Consider the following 18,183-nt stretch of genomic DNA (forward strand, 5'->3'; position numbering starts at 1 on the left):
ATGAATTAAAAAATATATTGTATAAAAACGAAGAGTATATATGAAGGACTAGCTGCGCTTAGCGGTTTCCACCGCGAGGCTCCGCTCCTGTTGGTCTTAGCGCAATGATCTATTGTTGAGATATAAAGCGCAATAATATATATGCCTATAACCTTCCTGGATAAATGGGCTATCTAACACCGAAAGAATTTTTCAAATCGGACCAGTAGTTCCTGAGATTCAAACAAACAAACAAACTCTTCAGCTTTATAATATTATTAAGTATAGATAAATTATATTACTTTCTTGTTCGAACATAATAATATCTAAGTTACTACGTAAATAAAACAACGAAATTTGTAGTGATGTGGTGTCGTTTTACTCTTTCAAATTGAATCAAAGCATATATATAATTAATAAATAAATAAAAAAGCGCTACGAATTAAGTAGGTACTTTAGTTTTTTGGGAAAATCGTATACCTACAACGTATCTACATTCTAAAAAATAAATAAAAAAGCGCTACGAATTAAGTACTTTCGTTTTTTGGGAAAATCGTATACTTACAACGTATCTACATTCTACATATATCTACTTTATACTTATGTACTTTATATTATGTAATAACAATGGCGTACCTACAACAGACATACCTACATATTTAAATATTCACTGTTATGTATGAGTAGCGTTTAGCTACTATTATGTATTCTGTGGTACAGATATGAAGTAGGTATATTGTTGTTTCACTAAAATTTGTACATGGTTTTAATGAAAAAAAAAATGCTTATTATTTAGTTATTTTATTTGTCACTAGCTTTCCGCCCGCGGCTTCGCCCGCTTTGTCTAAAACATAATAAATTATATACTAAAACCTTTCTCTTGAATCACACTATCTATTAAAAAAAACCGCATCAAAATCCGTTGCGTAGTTTTAAAGATTTAAGCATACATAGGGACAGAGAAGGCGACTTTGTTTTATACTATGTAGTGATGAACTGATATCAAAATTCTTAATTATTAATTCTTCTGAAAAGACCTTAATCATTTGTGAATTAGAAAGAAAAGACAGAATTATAAATAAAGAATATTTATTTTTTTCTATAAACACTTTATTCCGTTTTTAATATCTTCATTGGCTCACGTCATATAAATCCGAATCGCATTGGGCTTTCGTCAACGAAGTCGTGTGCATGGATGGAGAAGAGTTTAGCGATCGAACCGCGCGTGCCGACACCGAGACGAAGCGCCCAGCGCGTACGGCTCCTTAGCTAAACAATTTGTGCTTCGAGGTCAGGTAAAGATTACTTTAATCGCTAAATCACATTTGGACACTAATATACATATTTTATAACTACGTTCAACAAATGTCAATATTGAGCAGTACGAGGAGGGCCGCGAAAGCGCGCGGCTCGGAGCCTGCGTCACGCAGGCCCATACACGCAGTCACCGCGGCGAACTCCAGGAGATTCTTCGCCCGGTAAAACGGCTGCACGTCGCCATTGATCACGCACACGCTCTACATCTTGCATAACGCGTACAACATTCATACCAGCAAGTTTACGCACGTCATCTTCACTCCAGTCTGGATCTCGCAATAATTCTGCGAGCAAATGAGGATACCGTGAAACATCTTCTAACCCTTCAGGAGGTGCATCAATACCATCATATCCTGCACCCAATCCTACATGCTCTACACCAGCTACTCGACGAACATGGTTTATGTGAGCTACTACGTCTTCCACAGTGGCGCGTTCTCCACACGTTACGAGCTTAGCATAAAAATTAATCATAACGACACCTCCATTTGCAGCAATCATGCGTAACAGGTCATCCGGAACATTACGGGATGAGTTACATATTGCTGCTGCACCTGAATGTGAAAAAACGACCGGAGCTTGAGTTGTTTCTAGAGCATCTCTCGCTGTTTCTTCTCCTGCATGTGACAGATCCACTATCATCCCTAGACGATTCATTTCACGCACCACGGCGCGTCCGAACTCTGTGAGTCCACCAGAAGTGCCAGCGGCACGCGCCCATCGCGTATCACACGTATGAGTAACCGTAAGATATCGAGCACCCAACTGATAAAATGCGCGCAGCACCGCAAGTGAATCTCCCAGGGCATGACCACCTTCAACTCCAATCAGTGAAGCTATCCGACCATCACGATGGGCCTCTAATAGTTCTGCGGCATCAGTAACCAATGCAAGATGGGCCGCGTTCATATCGACTATTCTTTTAATGACATCCATCTGTTCTAGGGCTAGTTGCACTGCATCTTTGTCTCGCGCACCACAAGGGACATATGCTGACCAGAATTGCGCACCGACTTGACCGAGTCGTAGCCGTGGTATATCAGTGTGCGACCAGCGCGAACGAGCCCACGGCTCGAGGCCTTCCAAGCCGGCACTTAAATTAAAATCTCCTATTTTATTATGTAAGAATTTTCTAACGTTCCAAGCCAAATCGTTATGGCCATCGATTAATGGAAAATCACGTAACATCCGCCTTATGGTAGTTAGTCGCTGCTCGGGCGTCGCGCGACCACCACCACCAAGAGCGAGTGGCAACGCAAGGGCGGCGCCAAGACCGGCCAACACGACGAGCCCAGCAAGGGCAATTCTCCATCTTGGCCGCCTCGGCGTTGGCTTTTCGTCAGAGCTTCCTGATGCGGAAGCTGAGAGTGAATCCGGTGCCCAACGACCGCAACGTTCTGCTACATCTGGTATGGAACCAGGAAACGTCATTCCTTCTGGTACCGCCGCCTATAAAAAAAGATAGGCAATATAAATAATTGTCACTATTTTCATAATTTTGATTATTATACTAGTTTCACGTCTCGGCTACGCCTAGATATCCTTTTTTGTGAGCTTTTATTTTAGTCTTACTTTGATTGGATTTGGATTTTCATTGGAGAGAAATCCAACATAGTCCAAAATCCTTTCAACTATTCTTATATTATAAGTGCTGTAACCATTACTACGCCCGGGTTACCGTGTTTAGATTTTCAAACTTTTAACAGTTAGATTAGGTAGATTAGGTATTATCAAAATCAATAAAATCTATTCAGTAGTTCTTTAGTTATACATAAGTGGTGTAGCTTAGGTACACGAGTTTCTATTACCTACATAAAGGTGCATACAATTATGTTTCTGTAAAGGTTTTACCAAAAAAATATACATACGTTTAATATACATACGTATAATAGTAGGTCCTACGTTTTACTTAATTCGGGAATTACGGTAAATCCTAAGATTTTTGAGTAAAACCTAAGATTTACTTAGGTACTCATGGTAATGATAAAAGTCCGAACAGGTTCTGTGATCTTTGTTTATTACGAACGTCTAACACTATTCATTTGGTAAAATCTTACAATTTATCCCGGTATACTTATTATCTATATTATGTTCTGTGGGATTTACTTCTAAAGCATGTAGGTAGAATTCGGTTAATATAAACCGAATTCTATCGGGAGAAATATTATTTAAAGCAGATTCTAAAAACAAATATTGCTATTGATATCATGTAAAGTATTGGTACCTAGTTATGCCAAAATGGTACAACTTGTTTATGAGTAAATCACTGTGTGTCAGTTTTGTTTTATATGGTACCTAGGCAATAATTATTAATTACTACTTAATAAACCTTCTGCTAAGAGTGATTATTATGTTCAAACCAAAAAAACTTCTGACATAAAAAACCTGCACAAGCAACACATATTATATAGGCTTAGAACGGCACAAAGGGTATTTCAATCGTGACCGACATTTTCAGAATGCTGTACAGATACAATACCTACCATACGATACGCATATCTCATTCGCTCATTATCATTCCATTGATTGTTACTTGTTTATAGATTTATATAAAGGTATAACTAATGGATTCTGATTTCTGACATATTCAAGTCATTATCTAACTTGCTAATTAACCTAGTTGTGGATGGCACTGTATAAGACTAAAAGGTTATTGTGATACTAATAATTATGGGTAAAGAAACGATAAATTTAATTAACAAATGCACACATACAATTAAAATTATTTTTCATCTTTAAAAACACTTATAGTTATAATCCAATATTCTAGTTTAATTATGGTTTAATTAATGCCATTTAAATATCTACATAGACCAACAGATTGTCTTGATTGTTTTGTTTTTCAATATTGGGCTGGAGAGTTAAACATTTAGGTTAGGTTAGGTTAGTGTTAATGTTTTATAATATCGAAGCGGGAAATTATCTCACACTATTTATTATACAAGTCAATAAAAAATATGTTGCATAATTTCCTGGAGATGGTAATTTGTAATGCATTAAGGTTTCTAAAATACGTGACTCAATTATTTAAATCATATTTGACACCTTTATTACAATATGCATATGTGATCCAATTGGCGTTGAGAACACAGCAATAGAATTCGACTGCTGCATGGTTTCAACAGAATGACAATAATTTGCCGCATGTTCAATTATGCAAGGGGAACACATAATATGGGGAGGTTCTAGGGGGACCTGAATAGCCTCTGACCCATTTACAGAGAGTACTGGCGTGAATGCCTCCCTCAAACCGGGATTTCAAGGGAGTAAACATTAAACAAATGTTGTTATTCATTCATAAAGCGTTAAAACTGATTACTTATGTACACAAATGAAATAAAAGAATGCTATAAAAACCTAATAAAAAAATACATGTATTAATTTTACTTAAATTATTTTGTCATTGGAGAGTATCTGTGCAAATAATAGAATTATATTTATATCTAAATAAGCCCATCAATTCATTTATGATAAATTTCGATATGTAGGTAGATAGGTACCTACTTAGCCTTTAGATGAAAAATTGATATTATCGAATAGGAATTAGGTACTATAAATTAAACCTACTCACAATATTTTCAATTAAACATGTATGTTCATTTCAATCTTATTACTTTTCGTTTTGTTCTTAGAAAAAGCCTTTTGTTACGTAGAAAAATCTTTTAATGAGTCCAGCTGTATGTTTTTCACAATGTTCTACTTTCTGTATGAGACCTTGTGTTATAAACTTTTAAGACTTTTAGTATTTCCAAGAGCTGACGGTGGCGGGCATGAATGTGTTCAGACAAACAATACTAATGTTAGTAAAAAGTAAAAACATGAAGTTAACAGAAACACTGAAGTTTTCTGTTAGTTGAATGCTACAATTACAACAATATAATTAATAATATAGTACATATGTAGGTAAGTGTACACAGACATGTATATATGTCTGTGTAAGTGTAGTACCTAAGTGTATTTTGAATACAAAATTTTGAGTAGGTACAAAATGACTTGTGTGTGATAAAGTACGAAAAAGAAGTCATCCTAAAAAATCTTAGGTCCTCCTAATACCTATTCTCCATAATCCTACCTAATATCATACGAAAGTAAATAAAATATTACATATTATATACGTTGGCATCTCATCATAATTTATTTAGTTTTATTGAAATGTTTATTACCTACCTTAGATTTTTTCATCAGAATAAAGATTTAGTTTATCAAAGCAATGTGTAATATATAATTATGGATGTGTAATGAAAAGCTACCTGATGCAAAATACTCCAGATTACATCACACATCCGTGATAGGTACTTGTCTCCTGAACCTGGCAGCTCTCAATAACTTAGATTCAGATAAAATCCAACCGACAAGCTATATTCAACCCTGTTTAACAAGAGGTCATAGCGGTCAATAGTTTTCCAAGGGTGTACCTACAATCTATATACCTACTAGGTTTATTGAGCCAAAGTAAAAAATTATTGGTATATTTAATCACGAAGTACAAAAAATGCATAAAAGCTCCTAGAAATAAATAAAATTGTAGGCAGTGAATTTTTGAATATACTTAATTAACTCACGCCTAAATTACGAATTACATATTATTTTTTAGAAGAATACTGATTAAAATAATTTAGTATATAAAACTATAATGCTCTATAAAAATACTCTTATAATTTAGGTAATATTAAAAAAAGATTGTGGGGGTAGGTATTTTAATTTATTTTATTTAAATAACACGTTCTTCTTTACAATTTCCTTCTTGCCCTATTTAAAACGTAAAAGGGCTAAATAAACTCTCTAGTAGCATTAAAAGTCCTCAAACTTGAATGAAATAAGAGAAACCGAAACTACCTGGAAAATGCTAGTTTCTCTATTCAACACTCGCTTTCAACATTTCGTCGAGAACGTTTGTTAAAAGCTACAGTTGGTAAACGAGAACCTATAACAAAGCATGGATACTTTTTTTTGTAAACAAACATTAAAATGATGTAAAATCGAATGTTATGATCCTATTAATTGAAACGTTTTATATATACTTTATATATTTTATATTCACATAATAGTTGGTTGAAGGATATGTCACACTAGTTGATTGTTGCATTTAGAAAATTTACAAGAGCGTAGGCGGAGTTAAATGGATTCATTTAAACTTTAAAGCAATACCGGGCGGTTCAGCTTATGTAGTCTGCACTCTGCACTGTGTACCCCAGCGACCGGCATAATGTCGCGTGAAATTTGCGCCCCCATTGTTACCTCGGAACTAACCATCCGAACGCATCACTCTTTTATAGAACGCGGAGACCTGAATGTTCCTTCAACCGAGTCTGGTTTAATGAACGCAGGGCGTAATTGTAATCAATCTACTATTCAGAGATTTTGCGGATCCTGTCAACATTGGGATTTGGGAGTAACATAAAGAACACTTCTCACATTTATTTTTATACAAAGAAAATTCAAATAATGATGTAATAAAATTATTGTTTCGCTACCTACATTCACAAAACTACTTGAACTAGCCATGAAATATAAAAAAATCTGCTTGTTAACTTTACTGAATTTTAAACCTTCGTGATGTTCTAAATAGCCAATTTTCCAATCATAAATAGAGGTAGTTCTAGTATATACCAGCCAATTTACAACGATCGTTTAGTCGTGGAGCTGCCGCTTCTATTTCTACTGAGCAAGCAGCGATTATGCGTCGTAACATTTTTTGAAGTGAGACCCTTTTTGGATGACCGCATTTTAAAACTAGGTCATTCTTTAAAATTAGGCATCAGCCCACCCTTATGAACAAGCTGTTGTATACAAAGATAGAACGAATCAATATTTACGTTTAAATAATGGCTACAACTGTAAGGTAGGATAAGAAGCTTTTTAACGGTCGATTACTTTTCTCTTGTACGTGAATATTGTTTACTAGACGGAGTTGTAAGAACAAACACAACTTTGTAAAAGTTATCCTTTATGCTTGGGAATACTAAGGGGAAGTCATGAAAAGCTCCGGGGAATATTTTATTAAGGCAAACTGTGATAACCATCTACCTGCCGTGATTAAGGAGAAGATATCTCAATATTTTACGTCCGTATTCGTTTTGAATGGAAGATGTTAGCTTTGCAACTCAATCAGTTATGCAAATTGCTCGAATGAGTTGGTTGGTAATTACGAAAACGCGGTCGCGCTCCGATTTGAAATTCTTTTCACTGATTGTTAATTTATAACAACGAATTGCTCCAATATTGATACATATTACAAATAAGTAATAAATCTACGGACGTGTCTCTTTCGTAATGGCCTGATTATTCAACGACTGAATATATACTTAACAATAGAATGCAAACCTATTCAGATTCAGAAATCCGCAAATTGTGCAGTATCAAGACCAACTTCTTTGTTGTTATTTTTTTAACAAAAGACCTTTCCGAACAGAATATTCTAAAAAAGCTCTACAGAAACACATTATCTACCTATTTAAATGTAGATATTAATTCAATAATAATATATACTTTGTTAGATCCTCCTACTATGAGCATTTGTTATACGATACTTCATTCAAGATGCAAGATACAGGATTATAAACTAGCTATCAACTCAATTTTTATGTCAATTGGATATATAATACCTATAAAGTAGCTTAAGAGCTTTACTGAAGTACATGCTCTTGCCTAGAAGATGCCTATACAGTCTAAAAGCCCTTTGACTTTGAAGGGTTTCAAATTAAACTGATAAATTTACAATTTCTACATTTGATTACCTTTTTGTAATAGGGTATAATCACGGACATATATCAAGATAGACTAAGCGAGTGTATGTACTTCCCGTGTCCAAACTACGATTATGAAACTTACTTGACGCTGGCCTACACTCAGTCCGCGCTTGCAGTTCGCCAAGGAAAGACGTGAAGCTGAATAAAGTAAAATGCAGAATTACGCCGTTATAAACTGTAGAAACTCCACAGCTGTGAGTGGCCGAGTTAGCAGAGATGTTTCCTTCCACCGGTAAGTAATTTTCTAATCAGAATATGCACTATTTATTTTAAAATCAAATAAAGAATATCTGTGGAAAACGATCGTGACAAACACGGATACCAAATCATACGAAATGATTCGGAATACATTGCGGCTTTTACTTGGCACGGTAAAGATCGCGTCGTATGATAACAAGCAATGAATAGCGTCTTCTCATTTTTCTGTTCTCATTTTTCTGTCCAATTTTGTGGTTAGTGATGTTCATTTGATGCAGCAGTTCTCGATTCTAATCGATTTTATAATCGAACAGAAAAATGATAATTTGAAGGAGCAATTTTTCAGAAAAAAAGGCATAGATTTTTTTTGTCATTTAATACGACTTGACCTAGAACTTTTAAGTATTTTAATACAAAGGTACTAAAAATAAATATTATGACATGGACGCCATTAGTTAAAGTGTCATCTTGGGAGTTTTTTAAGAAAACTCCTTATTGCTTAGACTATGTTTGTTTTTTCAGTTTTCCAAGTAACCCGAACATAAAAGGAAAATGGATCGATGCAACGGGACATAAAGATTGATTGATTGACAGTTTCATTACTTTCTTTCGATGGCCTCTCTAGTACGTAGTACATGGTAACTCAATGGGCATATGTAAGAAAAAGCTAAAACACATTAGTTTACTTGTTAGAATATTAAAAGGTTTATAACTTTATTTTATCATCCCTCTGTCTATGGTAATTATCATTTTTCTGTCTTGAATCGATTTAGTAATCGATTACGATTCATTTATTTGACTACCTCTTAGACATAGATCTAGTTTGATCTGATTTCTTTCGATTTACTTCGATGGGATAGGACGATACTAGAATCGCCGCGCGAGTGGCGGCCTAATCGATTTAGCGTAAAATGAAATTAACATCACTAAAAAGCGCTCGTGACGTCATAACGCGTCAAGGTCAGTACAAAAAATATGACACGCTTGGTTTTCATACAGATCGCGGTACTTGCGTTGTCTACTTATATATACATGTCTGTGGGTATAATTATAAATACCATAACTGATAACATAGGTAATATGTAGGTACAAATATAACATAATTAATTTAATTTTCAAAATTTCATAATAAACAAACAAACTTCGAACAAGTAAATACGCAAAACAAAATATAGTCTTAATAGTTTAGTGTAATCAATATGTTGATAAATATAAACATTTTAAGGAAAGTTTTTACAAGATAAAATGTTGATCTTAGTTAGAATCAAGACAATTTATTGGTTTAACTTCGCCCTATCACTACGAAAGAAATCCAATTTATATTTAACCGTTCCGTAAAACTTTTATCACGCTTTGAGACAGATTTGTATAAAAAGTAAAGTAACAACTTTTTAATTGAATGCTGGAAAAATTCGCCGAAATCTAATAATCCATATTGCATTTTAATTTGCCTTGAAATACCATAATTCCTTTCTATCAACCAATACGGATAGATTATATAAATTTAATAGAATAGAATATTGTTTGAAGGCATTTTAAGTATTGAAAATTTATAATAATTATATATTACTAGTGGTCCGCCTCGGCTTCGCCCGTGGTACATATTTAGTATCCTTCTCCTGGCTCTAAACTACCTCCATGCCAATTTTCAGCTAAATCGGTTCAGCCGTTCTTGAGTTATAAGTGGAGTAACTAACACGACTTTCTTTTATATAATATATATATAGATTTGTCAAAACAATCCCTATCTTGATTGAATCAATATAAGAAATTGTATTTTTAAATTTAGTATATACAGGGTTACTTGTAAAACACCAGCAACCTCGCAGGACAAGATAGCTAACATCATAAGTAACAACATTTGTTCTACGACTTTTGGCATAACGCAATAAATTATTTTTAAATGATTTTTTAAACTTTTATTGTACTCTCCTTACATTTGTAAGTCTATGTTCTATTAATTATCGGATGGACGACGCGCCCCTTCCCCCTCTCGTTCGCTTTTTGTTTACGTAATTTTTGGGAGGCGTAGAGTTTATAATATTCAGACGGAAAATTAAATGAATATTTATTTTTGTATGAAAATAAAATCTAACAAATTATCAAAAGTCGTAGAACAAATGTTGTTACTTATGATGTTAGCTATCTTGTCCTGCGAGGTTGCCGGTGTTTTACAAGTAACCCTGTATATTTCCAGGGCCTAGGCCTATATATAATTTTGCTGAGCGTATGCTGTTATTGTAAGCTATAATAATTTCAGTGGATAGTTTATGCAAGTAATAGCACAAAATTATTTCTACCTTCCTAAATATAAACATTCTTATTTGTACCATTATTTTTTTGGTAAATTATACACGCACAAAGCGTTTCTATAAATGAAAATGTACAAATCACCTTCGCCCTCTTGTGTGAGAACTGGGCATATAAAATAATAAGTAGGTAGGTATATGATTGTAACGGCGACAAACAAGCATGTATTTATTTTGTTATTGCCATTATATCATTGATTTTCTTTTCGTTGTATTGACCAACAGATATTAGATATTAGTTATATTTGACGAAGCTTATAGGTAAGTATATTATTTTATGGCATTCAATATAATAATTAGATATAATGTTTATTCCATTAATAGCTTTTGGTAGTACCTATGTTGGTTGTAATTGTTGGTAGTAATTAATACTTGTCTTCTATACCGTTACTTTTAGATTAATAGTTGTTAATAATTAATAGTTCATTCGATTAACTTAATTATCACACATGTGACAAGTCCTTCATGTCAAGAGCATTTCCACGTATGAATCGAAAAATCCTGTAAAACTTTCAAACATGATAGTCAACAAGGCGGCTTCAACAAAGCATCTGCTTTTAAAATTCATGATCTCTCTGGCGTTCATAGAACCCGTGTGAGTATGCTTCTACACGTCTAGCCGGCCAAGCGAAAATAGTCTTAAGTGTTTGGTGGACGAATTAATTATGAGTCATTCATCAAAGTCCTTAACCTTTTTTTTTTTTTTTTTTTTTTTTTTTTTTTTTTTTTTTTATAGTGGGGAAATCTTCCAAAGATACCCACGGCCCCCGGGGAAGGAGCCGTGGGTTATGTCGGATTCTTACCGACTAAAACCCCACTGTGTTCCGTCGAGCCGCTTTAATGATGGGGCCGCGGGTATTTGTTAGAATTCTTCCGCGACCCCCTCGGCGGCAGCCCATCTCCAGGCCAGGCGCAAGCCAAGAACAGGAAAGGTGCCTGCTCTTCCCTCCCGTTGGCGGCATGAGCGGAACACGTCTCAAGTCGCCTCACCGCACCGGACGATGGATTACATTCCCCGTTCCACCGCCCGGTGCCCTTCGTCAAGGAGGCACGTTGCGACCGTGTAAAGCGGCCGCAACACGGCGACGACGCCCAATAAGACGTCTGCGCCGGATCGGGTCCGCGTGAGGATCCCTCTCGCGCACCCGCTCTGCCTCCTCTTTCTGCGAGATCACGCTCTCCGAGAATGCGATCACCGCACGCCAGGATCTGTCGCCATCCACCATTGCACGAACAACGGAGGGTAGAGAGAGATCCGGCCCGATTATCGCGACTAAGCGAGCACGGGGCTCGGCCCACGCGGGGCACACGGCAAGAGTGTGATCTGCCGTGTCCTCCGGGCAGGCACACCAGTGGCAGACCATGCTGGGCTCCCTCCTCGCGACTTTACACAGGTACCGTCCGAAGCAGCCGTGCCCGGACAGTATCTGCGTAAGGCGGAAGGTTATGGCCCCGTGCCGCCTGTCGCACCACTCTTGGAGGACTGGACGTATGGCCGCAACCGTCCTCTCACCCGCGCTGGGCTCCTCGAGCCGGCGTTCCCACTCTCGGAACCGCCGCTCGACAGCCTCGGCCCTCCACTCCTCTACTTCCTCGTAGGAAGGATTCACCCCATGTGACCTAGACGCCGAGACGCGGCGATACACGTCCGCTAGCATCTCGGCGTCCAGATCCCATGGCGGCGTTCCGGCCATTACGCAGGCAGCCTCAAAAGACACCGTGCGGTATGCCCTAACTACCCTGAGCGCCATGACCCGCTGCGGCCTCCGCAAGAGGGGTCTGGTACGGGCGCTCAGGGTGTCTGCCCAGATGGGGGCCCCGTAGAGGGCCATGGAGCGGATTACGCCAGTGTATAGCCGGCGACACCCACCCCCAGCACCTCTAAGGTTTGGCAGCAAACTTCCCAGTGCTCCGGCCGCCCCTACAAGACGGGGGGCGAGGCGACGGAAGTGCTCCGTGAACCTCCATCGGCTATCCAACACGATGCCTAGGTATCTCATGGTGGTGGTGACCCTGATTGCTACCCCATCCACCCGGATCTCTGCGCCTGCGCTATGTAGCCTCCGGCGACCGGGAAAGAAGATGGCTTCGGATTTCTCCAGCGCCACCCGTAGTCCCAACCGCCGGATGCGGCACACCACCTGCTCAACTCCCGTGGTAGCTAATAAAGCTGCCTCCTCGTATGTGGCCCCACGCGCAGTCACCAGAGTATCGTCGGCGTAACAAGTTACGCCAACACCTGGGAGGTTAGTGGCGCGCAGGACCCAGTCGTACCCGATGTTCCACAGAAGAGGCCCGAGGACCGACCCCTGTGGGACACCGCACGACACTTCCCTCTCACTCCATCCATCGCGGGTTGGATAGGCAACAGTCCTATCTGAAAGGTATGACCGCAGCAGTCGCACCATGTAGCCCGGCACGCGATGATAGTGGAGAGCTTGCAGGATACTGCCCCACGGTAGGGTGTTAAACGCGTTTGCGATGTCCAAAGACACCGCCAGGAGGACTTCTCCACTAGCGGCCGCATCCTCTGCGGTGGCTCTCACGCGAGATATTGCGTCGAGTGTGGACCGACCACGGCGAAAGCCGAACTGGTTCCCGCTGAGGTCTGGTCCCACTCCCTCCAAATGGTTGACGAGGCGAGCTGCGAAAACGCGCTCAAAAAGCTTGCTCACCTCGTCAAGCAATACAATGGGCCTGTACGCTGAGGGCGAATCGCGCGGGCGCCCCTCCTTTCTTAACAGGACCAAATTCCCTGTCTTCCACCTACGGGGAAATTGGCCCCGCTCAAGGCAAGCCGAAAACAACCGCTCCACCCGGGGCCCGAGGGCTTCCAACGCTAGCACCCACGCTCGGCCAGGTACCCCGTCAGGTCCAGGAGCAGTGTTTTTCCCTTTAAGCCGCGTAACTGCCGACTCCAACTCCTCATGGGTAACGGCAGGGATTTCTTCTGCGGGCTCCTCCTGTGACGCAGGTGTCGCCGCCATCGGCGGAGGAGAATATCTTCCCCGGTCCGGGAACAGAGATACCACAACCTGTTCTAACAGACGGGGCTCGAGAGACTGAGACAGGGGCGGAGCCCACGGGCGGAGCTTCTGCCTCACCCGTTTATACGGCCGACCCCACGGCACTCGGTTCAGACCCTCGAGCATCTCTTCCCATGCTCTATCCTTGGCGCTGCTGATTGCCTCCTTCAGAGAGGTAACGCACTCCCTGTAGGAGGCATACAGTTGCGCTTCCTCCACTTCGTCCCGTGCACTCCGGCGCCGGTGCCTGGTGTACGCCCGTCTCGCAGCCACGCAGGATGCGCGCAGCTGGGCAATTTCGGCGGACCACCAATACATCGGTCTTCTGCGCGGATTAGAGCGAACTCTACTCATGGCCGCATCACACACCTGCGCCATGGCATCAGCCATCCATGCTGCATCGTCCTCTACTGTTGCGATCTGCGGTGCAGGGATCCATGCCTGAACTATGGCAGCCTCAATTAGGAGTTCCCTATCGAGACTACGAATCGACCAACGTGGACGTCCACCATTTAGGGAAGGCTCACCGCGAAACGCGGATGGCGCAGAGACGCTGAAGCGGATGTATCTGTGGTCCGATAGCGTTTCCACATCAGTTACAACCCTCCAGTCGCTAATTCGCCTTGCAAGGGGGGGGCTAGCGAAGGTGATGTCGACGATGGAGCCCCCTCTTTGCCGCACGCATGTCAGCTCACTCCCGCGATTTACGACCGAGAGATCAGCTGCGACCGCCCAGTCCTGCAACACCGCACCCCGCGCATTTCTCACCGATGATCCCCATGCCATTGATTTGGCATTGAAATCTCCGGCTAGAAGCACGGGCTGCGAAGGAGCGAGGTCAATCAGTTCCCCAAGATCTGCCAGGAACCGCTCGAATTCATCCAGGCTACGGTTGGGAGAGAAGTAGACCCCGATCACTGTGTTACCATTGATCGAGGCCGAGACACAACCCTGCCGCCGGACTACCCTTTCCATTACTGTGCCGCCCTGCGTTACTAGCGTCACCAGTCCATCCAAGTCGGCCGCCCAGTTGTCCCGGGACGGCACGAAATAGGGCTCAGCCACCACCGCCACATCTATCCGCCACTCCGCCAGACTCTGGAGCAAAAGATCCTGAGCTCCGGCGCAGTGGTTGATATTGCCTTGGAGGAAATGGAGGAGAGCCATTACTGCGTTTCCATTTCGCTAACCGTCACATTCGCCTCGACGGGCGCGGGACAAGGACACGGCGCGGTACCTGGACCATCGCGTCCCCGATTTCCTCTTTTCCGCTTCGGGGCTTTGCAGGCCGGGCCCCCGAGCCGGTGTCCCGCGGGCAGTTTTGCATCGGCGCAAAGAACACAATGAGCAGCTGCCGTACACCCTGCAGCCTTGTGCCCATTTTCGCCACATCGGTAACAGACGTTGCTTCGGTCTGTGGGCGACGAGCACATGGCCCTAACGTGTCCCACCTCCAGGCACCGGAAGCAGCGTTGCGGCTTCACTGCACCGAGTGAGACCCCCGCGGAGATCCATCCAACAAGGATGCGCCCAACCTGCGCCACCTTTTTTGCAGCAGCAACTGGGCAGCTCACCCACGCCGTGGTGGAACCTCTCAATCCCACGCGCAGACCACTGCACTTAACCTGGTCCGCGGGGCACTCACCCACCCGGGAGACCGCAGCTGCAACTTCCTCGGCAGCCACCGAATCATCCAGACCAGTGACCCGCACCTCCGCGCACTTTACCGGTCTGGATACCTTTATGGTATCCTCGTCCCACACCTCACGAAGTCTACTAGCAAGGGCGTCCGCCTCCTTCGCACTTGTAGTGCCCGGAATTTCCAAAATTCGGGCCCCAGTCGCGGCACGCTTAAAGCGTAGGGCGCTGACACCGATCTCCGTGAGGTTGATCTTTTGCCGGGACCCAGCCATTACAGAGGCGTACGTGACCCCGCGCGCCTCCGCACCCGGCTGCAGGGTTATGACTACAGCCGAGGACGAGGGAGAGCGGAGTTTAGGAGCCCTTTTTCGTGCTTTAGCCTCCGCCTTGCTTTTCTTCCTCTTCTTCTTCCTCTCCACCAGAGTCCACCCTTGCTTAGGCGGTTGCTGCTGGGGAGCGGATGACGTAGACGGGGCAACCCTTTCGGGACGCCGCTCCGCCTTCTTTCCTTCTTTTCCTGGATTGGCCTTTGGGGCCAGACCGGTACCCACAGGCTGTGCAACAGCCCGCGTTTCACCCTGGTTTTTATTCGCAGCCTTGGCCCTCTTAGTAGCCTTTGAAGGCGGGAGTTGAGGGAAGTCCTCGGTTAGCACTTGGCTAACCGCCATCCCCCCAGTCCTATTATCCGCCGCCAGTGGCGGCCTCACGCGCCTTTCTAGAGGTAGGCGTTCCTCCAGCACCTCCAGCCGGGCGTTAACCATTTCTCCGACCTGCCGCATGATGTTCGCGGTCAGTTCAGAGTCCGTCTGCTGCTGCTGCGCATGTTGTGCGCCCCCAAGCGCGGCTTTCATCTCCGCCATCTCCTTGCGGAGGGCTGCAATCTCCCCATGCAGCCGAGTGTTGTCGGCCTGGAGCCGCCGTGTGTCTTCGGAGGCGGTGCGCTGCACAAGTAGTGCTACCGCCTCTTGGATCGCCTCCGACGCATCCTTTAGGGTCCGTTTCGACGTCCCCTTCAGGTTTGAGGATTTAGCCTCCATGACCGCAAGATTCTCCTCAATGCGGCGCCGTAGGGCTGCGGTTGATTCGTTGACGTCGGTTCGCCCGCCGCCGGCTTCTGCGTCCGCGACCAGAGAGCTTCTCGAGACCTGGGTCTCTCGCTCAATCTCAGACTCGGGCTTGCCGCCTACAAGCTCAAGAGCTTTCCTTGCGGCAATCATTTCCGCCAGAGTCTTCCTTGCAGCCGTAGGTGTGCGCGATGTTGACGAGCGTCCCTTGCCCCTCTTGGCACTCTTCTTGGCCGTGCGCGTTCGTCCCTCTGTGGAGGAGCCCGAGCAGCTCGCTCCAGAAGACCGCTTCCGTTTCGCCCACAGTCGGTCCTCCTCGTATGACTGGACCGTCATGAGGCTGTCTACAGACGTTGCCGCAGACAGTCCACTGGGTCCAGCTTTCCTCCCCCTAGTTCTCATACGCTCCATTTGAGCGCGCGTCCCTTCCCCAATATCCGTATCACTTTGCATAATATCGTTATTGTCCTTTATCCGTTTGCCAGAGTCGTCGGTCGGTCCAGTAACTTTTGGCACCGAAGAGGCCTGGGAACCCACCTCCTCAGTGTCTTTGCGTAAGTTTTTGCCCCCCCCAGAATACGTGGGGCAGCCTGAGTTGGACTCAGGGAGGGATTCTCCACTTTTGGTGGTACCCTCCTGGGGTAGTTTATTTTTAAAACTTACCTCCATCATCTCCTCCTCTTTCCTCTAGTTTGCAGTACGCCTGCCGGGTTAAACCCGCCAGCCGCTACCTAGGGCTGGGCCCTTTCAGCTCCACAGCGGCCTCATCGGCCCCAACCCCAGTACTAGGTGATGCTGCGCACATACCATCACCTAGGAGTATTATTTAGCAGCCCTCCGGCCAGCTGGTTTTGGTCCGCGCCGGCTGATCAGCCGGTACCCCCCATATCTGGGGGGCCTGCCCCTATCCGCCACCTGGGGACGCGCCCGATGGGAGACCAGAAACTCCACACGGGAAAGTCCTTAACCTAATGTGTTGTTAGTGAGCCTTCATTATGTTAAGCAGTCGGTAATGGAATTACTATTACAATATTATCTTTTATTGCCTAATCCATAAACACGATTTATTACATATACATGGCCGAACAAATGTGTGAAACGGGTTTTAGGCCTTCACACATATCCCTTGTGAGTAAATACAAGAAATTTACTGGGTATTTGTACGTTTTATTAAAAGCTTAGTTGAATGAAATTTTCTACCATGTTCATAATATCTAGTATTCGACTACTTAGACATTGAAAGCTAAACTTAATGCGTAAACATAAAGTTATAAAGAAAATGGTTATTAGAACCAACATAAAACATTGAAAAGCTTAATACAAAGAGATGGTTAAAGTATATTCATTTATTTTTCACAGATGATGTCTAGAAATTTGAAAACAAACGAAACAGAAATGCAAATAAAAATACAAAAAGAAACAATACTTAAACATGTAATTATTGCTTACAGTTAAATTGATATGTACACAATTTCAAGATAAACGGAAAACAAAACACATCTATGATACACAGTGAATGACATGTGAACACTACAAACAGAGAGGCGTGATAAGGGTCCGCGGATGATTTAGCATGCGACAGGACGCAACTAGGGGACACATACGTGGGCGTGGGGTGAGGTGATCGCGCGGCATATACAGGGGTGAGCGGCCGGCGCCACCTGATAGTCCATGTAGTTTCCGTAGCCCATGTGGTCGCAGGTGCAGGCACAGCTCTCGATATGCCGACGAAGCTCGAGCTCTATCTCCCAGGGCGGCTCCATGAGCGCGAGCAGGAGGGCGGGCGCGCGCCGCGGCGTGCCCGCGCCTCCGCGCGCTTCTAACAGAGCCCCAGGCCTTGCGCGGGCCGCACCTGCGCGAAGCCACCTGCCTCCCCGCCCCCCGCACGGCGCCCTCCACC

The 18,183-nt window shown here is 43.2% G+C and overlaps 1 protein-coding gene across 1 annotated transcript; it reads right to left on the reverse strand.

Annotated features, from left to right (window-relative positions):
- Positions 1–1,051: 1,051 nt before the first annotated feature.
- LOC149903979 (dipeptidase 1-like) lies at positions 1,052–18,117 on the reverse strand. Its single transcript, XM_090107706.1, has 2 exons — positions 17,888–18,117; positions 1,052–2,745 (listed from the first exon to the last, which is right to left on the reverse strand). Exons 1-2 carry the CDS (start codon positions 18,044–18,046, stop codon positions 1,402–1,404), a joined length of 1,503 nt encoding a protein of 500 aa, XP_089963832.1. The 5' UTR covers positions 18,047–18,117; the 3' UTR covers positions 1,052–1,401.
- Between the last annotated feature and the right edge of the window lie 66 nt (positions 18,118–18,183).

This window comes from Colias eurytheme, chromosome 12 (genome assembly GCF_061535395.1).
Source record: "Colias eurytheme isolate Ceu_HAF_F1 chromosome 12, ilColEury1 Martin Lab GWU primary, whole genome shotgun sequence".
Classification (NCBI taxonomy): Eukaryota; Metazoa; Arthropoda; class Insecta; order Lepidoptera; family Pieridae; genus Colias; species Colias eurytheme.

What these genes read in the sequence shown, in the direction of transcription:
- LOC149903979 (XM_090107706.1), bottom strand. Translation starts at nt 18,046, where the DNA reads ATGGAGCCGCCCTGGGAGATAGAGCTCGAGCTTCGTCGGCATATCGAG. An exon ending in TCACCTCACCCCACGCCCAC is followed by an intron (nt 2,746 to 17,887) that starts GTATGTGTCCCC and finishes CTTTTTTTATAG; the next exon opens with GCGGCGGTACCAGAAGGAAT.